Source organism: Gavialis gangeticus, unplaced genomic scaffold (genome assembly GCF_001723915.1).
Source record: "Gavialis gangeticus isolate Ggan-Ray unplaced genomic scaffold, GavGan_comp1, whole genome shotgun sequence".
Lineage (NCBI taxonomy): Eukaryota > Metazoa > Chordata > Crocodylia > Gavialidae > Gavialis > Gavialis gangeticus.
In genome coordinates this window covers 24,214,396-24,225,192 of record NW_017728994.1, presented here as the reverse complement: position 1 = coordinate 24,225,192, position 10,797 = coordinate 24,214,396, and the positions used below count along the sequence as shown (strand labels likewise).

Sequence of the window (10,797 nt, the reverse complement as noted above, 5' to 3'; positions counted from 1 at the left end):
ATTGACACGCCCCGCCTTCCAATGGGGAAGCTGGCTGGTTGCTGGGCGGGGCGGGGCCCGGGTGGGCGGTTGATAGGCATGCAGCCCTGCCCAATGAGCTGCGCGCGGCGTGCGCGGCGCGGCCCAATGCTGGGCGGCGGGGGCGGGGCGTGGGGAAGGTAAGGTTTTAATGAGCCTCCATTGGGCTGTAATCAGTGTCATGTCGGATTCACGTTAACTACAACAGGGCGAAACAAAATGGCGGCGGTTTAGGTGAGCCGAGCGGCGGCGGCGGCAGGGGGAGCAGCGGCGGGAGACGCGGCGGCAGAGGGGGAGCGGCGGCAGCTGCGGGGCAGAGCCGGTGGCGGCGGCAGCCTCAGCATCAGCCCGGCAGCAGGGGGAGCAGCTGCAGCACCTGGAGGTGGCTCCTCCCCTTTCAGCCGCGGCCCCGCGGAGCGGTGAGTGGTACCCTGCGGGGGAGGGGACAGGCGGCCCGCAGCATCCTTCCGCGGGGCGCAGCCCGGCTCCTGCTGCCTGGGCCCCTGGCCGCCGGCTCCGTGTCAGCGCCCCCTCTTGGAGCCCCGCGTGGGTGGTCGCTGCCCTGCCCCGAGGTGGCGCCTCTTAGCACCAGGGTGGCTGAATGGTGAGACCGAGCCCTGCCGTGGAAACATCGAGCATGACGTAAGCCGCCCCTTCCTCGCAAAGCCCCAGCCACGGGGGTTGGTGAGCGCTGACAATGGTTCCTTGGAAAAAACTTTGTCTTAAAACCTCTGTCCCAGGAAAGGTTCTCCCCAGCCCATGTGCCTGCCCCGCTGCCATCGAGAGTGGAGGTGCTGCCGTGGCGCCTGGGTTGGCAGCTTCTAGTCATTGCCACCATTGTGGCACTTTTTGCCGCTTAAATAGTTGTCCGGGGAGGCAGGTGGGAAGGGCTGGCGGGTACTTCCGTGGCTGTCATGTTGTCACGGCGCTGCTGGTGGTGCTGGTTACGGTCACATTGCTGCTTTTCAGTGTGTGATCTTGAATTGGCTAATGGGGCATTGCGCACGCTTCTTCGAGTCTCAGGGTTAGGTTTGCTGCTTTCCAAAAAACATAAATAAGCCCTCAGTCTGTTTCTGAACTTGCTACAGTGCCTTCTTTCTGCAGTTGGCCAAGGTTCCAGTTTATTCACTTGTCAAAATTAAGGGCATATGTAATGAATGGGGAAGAATGAAATCACTGGCTTCATGATCTGAATAATTTTCAAGAGTGTTTTATGCACTAGGAGTCCATATCTGGTTTCTCTTTGTGTGTGTGTGTGTGTGTGTGTGTGTGTGTGTGTGTGTGTGTGTGTGTGTGTGTGTGTGTGTGTGTGTGTGTGTCTGTGTTTTGAGCGTGAAGGAAACACTTCTCTCGAATCATTAAATGAGGAGGGGGGCGGTGGTAGGAAACTGAATTGAGTGGCTGCGTAATTCTAAATAATGAGCTAGATGAAAGGGGAGTTTATTTAATGCAATGGCAATTTTCTCTTCTTTCTGCACTCCTGCTGCAATCCTTACCTGACCCTGATGCTGCAGCAGAGAGCTGGCCTGCAGCTGCTCCTACTGCCTGTGTGAACAGAGCAGGTAGGAGGGAACTGAATACAATTGTAGTTTGCAGGTCACCAGCAGGTTGCACAACTGGCTGTCTTCTGCTTCTGACTTTTTTTCCCTCTCCCTATTACATTAAGATCAAATGTTGGAAAGTTTATTTGGGCATAATGCTTAAGGCAACCTGGGAGAATTTTTATGAGCTTTTCAGAACACTTTTCGATCAGACTTTTTATAAACTAGACTTTCTTCACAATAGGTTTTTCCCCCCTCTAAGCAAAAAAACGTGTTTTCGAAAACTAGAAATATTTCTGAATAATCCCAATACTCCTTTAGTCTAAAGGAAAATGTCATTACAGGATTATAAGATTAGTGACTACACTCAAGAATGACATGTTCAGTCAGTGTATTCTTTAATTGGCTTTGGCTCTACAGTAGATGTATTCTTACAGCATGTATATTTGATTTCATTCTAATCACCATGCTATGATTCTGCAACTCGTGTATTTTGCCTCCCTTTTGACTTTTCATATTAGTTGAGCATTGAATAGGGGTGCCTTTTCTCCTGCTGCAGTGCAAGGCACCATGTTTTCCAAAAGGCTTGTATGCTGTATGTGCTATGCTAATGCCTACATATTAATAGGTGCCATCAAAAGTTTAATGATTTGGCTTTTAAAAGCCATGTGATTGAAACACTAAAACTTTCAAATCCAGAATAAGTGAGTATTTGAGATACCAAAATCATGGTGACTGGCAACCGGTCACTTTCATTTTAAGATTTCTGTGGTGAAACTAACCCATATTTGGGGAAGGGAGTAGGTGCTGAAGTTTCATTAAAATTGCTTTGAATGGTGGTAATCTTTTTTGGAAGACTATGAATAAGGTATGGGGGAAAGACTGTAAACTAGTAGAAGACGCTATTGTAATAAAATGAAATTTGTGTACAGTTTTGTCCAGGTAGATACTTAAACATTGCAACTGTGATTGTTAACTGTGATGTCATAGGCATTGTATGGTGCTGGAGAAGTTCCTATATTTAGAAATCCTTTTTTCACTTAAATTGGAGGATCCTCTTTGCAGTTGTATGTCTTGCTTGACTGTGGGTTGGGTGAGTTCATCTGAAAAGCCTGGGTTTTGGTTGGCTCTGGGCTAGGATCAACAATGGTCTCTACAGTGCTTCTGAATGCTGAAAGGTGTTGAATGGATGGATTTATTTATGTGATAACAGAATACTGAGCAGAACTGTGTTACTGGGAAAATGTTTGCTATTAACAGGTTATTATGTGTATTATTTACAGTGGACACTTGGCTCGTTGGCATGGTGCCTGTCTATCCTGCCCCAGTAAATGCGTTCCAACAAAGCAAATGCATAACAGAAATTCCTTATTTAAATAAATCAAACGTTTGACCAGACAAGTGCTGCACTGTGTCCTGGAGCACAACAAACTTGGGCTCAGAAAGATTGCTGAAGAAGGGAGACTTTAAGATGTCTTCTTTCACCATAGAAAAAACCCTTGCCATTTGCAGTCAAAAGGCTCCTGTGCCTCTACTGATACGCTCTTCTAGTGTTGATTTAGTAGGCGCTAGTATGCAGGGGAATGTATGACACAGAGGGAATTTAAAGTAAACAGGTAAAAATGTGACTCCGAATGTATACTGCTGTGAAACTCTTGTAGCAGGCAGCAGGCTTAGCACTGGCCTTTTGCTTTATGTACACTCTTTTTCTAGTCATTGGCCAATAAAAATTCCTGTAACCCACAAGTTACGGTATTTATACTGAAATGCTTCATCAGTATCCTAGGAGCTTGGAACAGACCCTGTACTGTATGTCTTGGAATTTAGTTGAAGTGATGTGGTTGTTTGTATGAAATTAACCTAATAGTGTAAATTTCAGTAAGCTTAAAAATCTGGTAAATCTATTTGAATCAGCAGTTACAGTTAAAAGGGCTTAATTGAGCACTGACTTTCATCTCCATGAAAATCCATGGTAGTACCACATACTTTGTTTTTGTTCTGTTTTTTTTAATTGAAAGTTAATGAGTTAAAAATCTCTAGTTACATTTGCCACTGAACAGAATTCCTCAATTTTACCACAGGATGTTAACCATATAATATGGTCTCAGTGTGGGTTTCATTGGTATGGTATTTTGGCGGATTGTTTTCTTCCACACTTAATTTCTGAGGCAGTGTCCAGGGTTAAGAATACCTCAAATAAAAGCATGGCCCCTGTTTTATTTGACAGTTCCCTTCCTGTATGAAAGTTGCAATAATGTATTTTGTGGTCTTTGCTCTCTGTTCTTATCTGTGCTCAGTGAAGTACCAAAATAAGGCTGTTGGCCTAGTGTATGGCTTCCAATAAGATTGCTAACATTTCTGCCCACATTGGAATATCAGCTTGTCAAAATCTGTTACAACTCCCTGAAATATGCGAAACAGTCTTTACACAGTTGAGTTTGTGCACCATTATGGGGTAGATTGGGTTTCAAGGTATTATACTACCTTTCCACTACCCAGCCACCTAGGTCAATAAGGTTCAGTGTCCGAGGCATTGCTGTGTCCAAAGCCTACACTGATATTTGGAATGAGTTTGTTTGTTTGTTTGTTTGTTTGTTTGTTTGTTTGTTTGTTTGTTTGTTTGTTTGTTTGTTTGTTTGTTTGTTTGTTTGTTTGTTTGTTTGTTTGTTTGTTTGTTTGTTTGTTTGTTTGTTTGTTTGTTTGTTTGTTTGTTTGTTTGTTTGTTTGTTTGTTTGTTTGTTTGTTTGTTTGTTTGTTTGTTTGTTTGTTTGTTTGTTTGTTTGTTTGTTTGTTTGTTTGTTTGTTTGTTTGTTTGTTTGTTTGTTTGTTTGTTTGTTTGTTTGTTTGTTTGTTTGTTTGTTTGTTTGTTTGTTTGTTTGTTTGTTTGTTTGTTTGTTTGTTTGTTTGTTTGTTTGTTTGTTTGTTTGTTTGTTTGTTTGTTTGTTTGTTTGTTTGTTTGTTTGTTTGTTTGTTTGTTTGTTTGTTTGTTTGTTTGTTTGTTTGTTTGTTTGTTTGTTTGTTTGTTTGTTTGTTTGTTTGTTTGTTTGTTTGTTTGTTTGTTTGTTTGTTTGTTTGTTTGTTTGTTTGTTTGTTTGTTTGTTTGTTTGTTTGTTTGTTTGTTTGTTTGTTTGTTTGTTTGTTTGTTTGTTTGTTTGTTTGTTTGTTTGTTTGTTTGTTTGTTTGTTTGTTTGTTTGTTTGTTAATTATTATTATCCTGGCAACCAGTTGAACCTCTCCCTAATTCCAGACGTTTAAGTTTTTCAATCAAACTTAAAGGATGGCAAGTTTTATGAATTTAACTGTTCTTGGTTGGAACAGTTTACATTCACTAGTAACTAGCTGCTCTTTTATTATTAATTGTGCTATGTAGGTATAGTTCTGTATGAGACCTCATCCTAAAATTAAACTCAAAGTAAATAAGAAAAAATGTGAGTCTTAAGTCTATTTTGCAGTTGTTCTCTTCAGGATTAGAACGTCTGAACTAGATGAGTATGATTATTGAAAACTGCAATTACTTTTTCTGGTTGTAAAGTAGTATACCATACTTTCAGTTGTGCTGTAATTGGAAAAAAAAATCTTTGACTAGATCTGATTGAAAATACTATTTTTACAGTACATATCTGTCTGTTTGCTTTTGCCTTTTGTTATGTGGAGCCTTAACCAAAATTTTTTTTTTTTAATTTTTAGATTTTTCAGAACAGTTGGAGAATCTTCCACTTACCAAGAGTACTGATTGGATGCAGTGCTGAGGAGTTCCATTCCATCTGGTATTATTTATAATTTTTACTTTATCTTAGTGCTTTAATACAAGATAATCCTGTGGGTTTTTGAGGGTGTTTTTTTGGTTAAAGCAGTTGTATCGTATCTGGATCGTGTTCAAGCTGTTGGTCAACTTTTTAAAGAAAATTTATCTTGAAGATTGCTTTATAAGGTATGTTCATCTTAACAAGAACATGACAACTGATTTCTTTTCTTCTTAATGTCTGTTTATAGCTATTAGCATAACTTCCTGTGCCATAAAATGACCATATCCCAACCCCAAATTTGGAGGTAATTTAGTCATGTACAGTAAAGATATTTGTTACTGTAAGAAGAAAGTGACTATCTTGAGACAAATACCACTGATAGATGAAGCATGGATGACTAAATTTTATGTGCGTACCATCCTACTAAAACAAGAATTACAAATTTAATTGCATTATGCCTGTGAAAATTCATCATGTTGCTTCTTATTATTGAAGCTCTTCACCTTCTCTTGTAGACTTCTGTGTCTGTTGGCAGATAGGTCTGTGTTGGCCCTCTGTAAAAATGCAAGTATCTGTACATTCAGGGCGCATGGTTATCCCTCTACAGATGCTTGGGAAGGGTATAAGTAATAGTGTGGGGCTCACTGCAGTGCTGGTATCTCTGGATTTATATATTAAAAGCAGAGCTTCAGTTTAGTCCCTATTTGAATGAATGAGCATGGTATATTGAAAAGCTATTTAACTAAAGGATTCTCTAGCAGGGTCAATGACTCCTTTGTTATATCTATCAGTACAAAATCATAGTGTGTATGTATATGGTGCCATTTATTTTTTCTGGTGGGTGTCATAATGTGGCCTGTACAATGTTCAGAGTTTCGGGAAACTTTTTAAAACTTCTTTGGTGATTCACAGAACTGGATTTTTCTAAGAACCAAGCAGTGGGTAAATGGTGTGAAGTGGGGTGTCAAAAACAAGGGCCCTGAATATGAATGGAAATGTATGCAATCTGTGAACAACTTTTGCACAAGTAGAGTAATAGGTATGGCTGGATTTCTTAAACATGCATTACAAATAAAGTCCCCTCTTCAAGGATAGTATGGGAAGCTGCACTTTATTGGAGCATGTTCATGTTAAAAAAGAAAAAAAAAAGACTCTCAATACATTTTAATTTTTATTACTGTTAATCTCTAGGCATGTCAGCATTAACTGTTTTTCTTCTTTTCTCTATCTTTAAAGCTCTGTAAGGATGTTCTGGTACCACCAGGAGTGCAGTCATTCTTGCCTTTCACATTGGTAAAGTAATAAGGAATTTCAGTCTGCAGATGTTTCTCTGCCTCTTCTGATTGCTTGAGGATGGATATTTATGAGACGCAACTAAACAGCACATGGGATCATCTGATTGCTTTCAAGTTGTGACTAACATCTGAAAGATTCCTTAGAAGGATAAGGAGGAACATCTATGGGTAACTCTTGGCTGGAAGCAATTACTGGTCAACCATGGTAAAACTTGCAAACCCACTTTATACAGAGTGGATTCTTGAAGCTATACAAAAGGTTAAAAAGCAAAAGCAAAGGCCATCTGAAGAGAGAATTTGTCATGCTGTGTGTGCTTCCCATGGATTGGATAAGAAGACTGTTTCCGAACAGTTGGAACTAAGTGTTCAAGATGGTTCTATTCTTAAAGTTACCAACAAAGGCCTTGCATCTTACAAGGACCCAGATAATCCTGGACGTTTTTCATCTGTTAAACCAGGCACTCTTCCTAAATCTGGTAAGGGATCTAGAGGAGCCTGTAATGAGCTTCGTAATGTGGATTGGAATAAACTATTGAGAAGAGCAATTGAAGGGCTTCAAGAACCAAATGGCTCCTCCCTGAAAAACATAGAAAAATATTTGAGAAGTCAAAATGACCTAGCTCATATTTTTAGCAATCCTACCTTTCAGCAGAGATTGAGGCTGGGGGCCAAACGTGCTGTAAATAATGGAAGGTTACTGAAGGAAGGACCTCAATATAGGGTGAATTATGGCAGTTTGGAAAGCAAAGGAACTCCAAAATATTCCAGTGGTTTCCCAGCTTCTCTCCCACCTGTCAGCCTCCTACCCCATGAAAAAGACCAGGTAAGTGTGAAAAATGGACACATCTGGAAATGTGAAAAGATAGATTAAGATAAATGACAGTTCCGCTATTTTTGTTTTGGTTTTACGTTACATGAAGCTCCTTATTATAGCTTGGGAGAATGTTTTCATTGTTCAGCATTAATCTGTATCATCCCTATAGTAGGAAAGGTGATATCTTCATTGCTGGATATGTTTTTTGTGAACTGTGTATTGCGCTGCTTGGTTCTTAGATAGGCAAGAGTACCCATGTGAAAGGTGTGTGCGCTGAAGTTTTGAAGATTCACATGCCTTTCCTGTCTGTTTTACCAGTTTGGTAAAGTGGTGATGTATTTCCAGTATCTTGAAACAATTTGGTACTGTTGGACTATTATCATCTCTTGTTGGATGTAGTTTCATTTGCTATCTTCTAATAATTTGTTATCTTTTAAAATCATTAAGTAGTACTGGAACAGTAATAGTAAGTAGTAGGTCTCTTAATACATTTCTAACATAGTCTAAATACCTTTTATTTTGAAGTTATTGTTATTCCAGTTCCTAATAATGAAGTACAAAGGCTAATTGTGACTACTAGTAATCAAGTTAAAGATGTTAGCTAAGTGTCTTGCTTCCTTCCCATCATGCACAGAATGCTTTGTGGTTCTAAGTGATCCGAACACTTCATGATTTCCTATATATGCAGTTGAAGTGTTGAGTAAATTTAATAATTTCTAAGGAATGGGGTGGCAGAGGAGCAGCAGCAAGAGTTCTTGGTCATTCTGTGCTTGGAAGTGGTGGTGTGCTTTTTAAAATTTCAGTATAGTTCCTTCTACTCTGAATTCTGCTGTCTCTTTGTGCTTTAATTCTTTAGGTGGAACAGCGAGAGAGAGAGAGAGAAGAAATTCTGGAATGTTTTATCAACTTGCTAAAGATATGTTTAGTAGTACTCTTTTCTGACCTTGGGCATCCCAAATTTATATTTCCATTGTCTGTGTTTTGGGGGATATCACCAGTATCTTTATCTTTCTCATTGGTAGCCTTTGCTTTTGTTTTGCTTGGCATTGTTGTAGCTACTGCACAATGCAGAAACTATTAGCATGTGCAGTTGATGGTGGAGTGAAGCTGATTAGGGTCTTGAGTCTGCAAACATTTGTGCTCCTATGGTTATTTTTGTGAGAGTTTCCATTTATTTAAACACAACCTCTTGCATGTATAAAGTGTGTGCACCTTTAGGTCTTAGACTTGAAATGGGAATTTATGAGAATTACTTGCCTAGTAATTATTGCTACCTCCATGCACTAAACATTTAATTACCCCACCAACTGGCAGCTTTATCACTACAAAGTGCCTTTCTTGGACTTCTTCAGTTACTTTGAAGTGAAAAATGTAATGAATTTACCAAGCAACAAGAACATACTAACATAACAGAGCTTCCTGTATGCTCTCTGGAAGACGCCTCCATAGAGTCTAGCATTTAGTGACTTGCATCTATTGCTAAAACACGTCAAGTAGGGTTATGATGCTGGGAAGTTGAGTCTTAACTATAGCACTAAGAAATTCTGGTATGGCTTTAATTTGTCTGTCAAACCTTAATCAAACAAACTTTGTTTTCTGTCAGCTATTACAACAACTGAGCTTTTGCTGTATATGACAAAGGTAACAGTATGTGGTGGGTGTTAAAACATATACGCCACCTGGTTTCTAGCTTCAGTAAAGTACTTAAGGCCAGATCATCATCAGCTGGTGGAACTGTGGATTTCAGTAGAGCTATTCAGACTTGTACCAGCTGAGGCTTTGGCCCCATGGTGCATATATGAGAAATTCTATCTTATAATTAAATATGGCAGTGTTCCTATATGTAAAAACAAACATGCTCACTACCAGTTTCATCACTGTTTTAAAACAATCAATCCTTTTAAACTCCTTAAACAGTTATCTTGTAATTGTTCATCTTGTGGAGGTGCTTATTTGACATTCACAGTGCTTCATTACTTAAGTAAACAGTTCAGCTCTGAAGGAAAATTGTTGTGCAGCTTCTTAACTGAAAAGAAAAACCATTCGCAGTAAAAGAGAGGACCCTAGCATGTGGCACTGTTTCTTAATGTTTTGCACAACCCAGCAAAATAGGGGATTGGCACTAATTGGGTCATCTAAATCAGTGGTTCTCAACCTTTTTGGTACCAGGACCCATTGATGTTTACAGATGTCCAGTCCCAACCCAGTGCCCCTCACTCCTGAGCCACTGCCCCCAAGTCTGCCAGCCTGCAAGGGGAAACCCATGGCTTCCCATGTTTTTTCTCTTTTAAAGGAGAATCAATTTTTGAAGCTTGTTGATCCAGTTTTGAAGTTTGTTTGCAATCCTTTCATATATTCTTGTGACCCATTTTTGGGTTGCAACCCATGGGTTGAGAAACACTGATCCAGAAGTTCATAGATTCATAGATTTGGTTTTGGATGCTGTGTGGGATTCTTTTCCTTTGGACTGTAAAGCTATGCTCTGGCTGATGTTGCCAGTTTGGCTGATCCATCGCAGCCAAGGATTTCCTCCCTGCTTTAATGGGAATGGAAGGAAAGGAGCAGAGTTACCGCTGCTTATGTGATCTTTGACTACCGCATGGAGTTTCATTGAAAATCTGCATGGGTCTACAGGGGAGCATGTGTTCAAATGTCAGTTCAGCTTCCTTGAAATTGGACTGTAAGCTGCGTGGAGATGTTTCCAAGGGTTCCTAATGATATGAGACTGGAAGCATTCAGTGCAGGTTCCTGTTTTTTGGTATCCTTTTGTTTCTTTCCATCTGCATGAGGAGGTGGAAGCACCTGGCTCACATACAGAATAAATTCTAATCAGAAGTCATTATTTACATCAGCCATGTAGTCTGCCATCATGTGTGCAGTAATATATCAGCAACTGTATACTCTGCGGGCTCTATTGGAAAATGTGACTGACTCTGCAAATTTAAGCTTCCAAAGGGCATAAAAAATTAATCATATTGAATGCTGGGGTGTGTCTGAGCTGAGCAGTGCAGATGGATTATAATTTTAAAATATTTAATTGAATGGCTGTATTGGTGGAACAGACCAAATCTCAGCCTCTCAGGCTAGTAAGTGAATGGAAAATATACAAAGCAGGGTGACAATACCTAGCTCTCTGGGTCATGTTTTAAAAATAGACATTTTAAAGGAATGCTGTCAACTGAAAATAATAGTTCCTGGTAATTCCTAAAACAGCTAGAGCAGAGATCAGAAGGTAGAAGTTCTGTGTGTTTTTTGGTTTGCTGAAGCATGTAGGCACTTTGGCCAATCTGACTTGAAAGAGGTAATCTTGTTATAGATAGGGGTGCACCAACAGAGATTTTTGGGGCTGATACCGATAGCCAATTTTTTTTTTTTTTTTTTTT

At 39.9% G+C, this 10,797-nt stretch overlaps 1 protein-coding gene across 4 annotated transcripts in view; it reads left to right on the top strand.

The window, feature by feature from the left end:
- The first annotated feature begins 176 nt into the window (after positions 1 to 176).
- Positions 177 to 10,797, top strand: part of KAT6B (lysine acetyltransferase 6B) — a 287,405-nt gene continuing 276,784 nt past the window's right edge. The window contains exons 1-3 of one of the 4 annotated variants that reach the window (XM_019502376.1): positions 177 to 437; positions 5,247 to 5,326; positions 6,542 to 7,423. In XM_019502376.1, coding sequence (XP_019357921.1) covers positions 6,803 to 7,423 — 621 coding nt within the window. In that variant the 5' untranslated portion in view covers positions 177 to 437; positions 5,247 to 5,326; positions 6,542 to 6,802. The remainder of the gene's footprint in view (positions 438 to 5,246; positions 5,327 to 6,541; positions 7,424 to 10,797) is intronic. The other 3 variants (XM_019502377.1, XM_019502378.1, XM_019502379.1) reach the window with 3 other exon arrangements.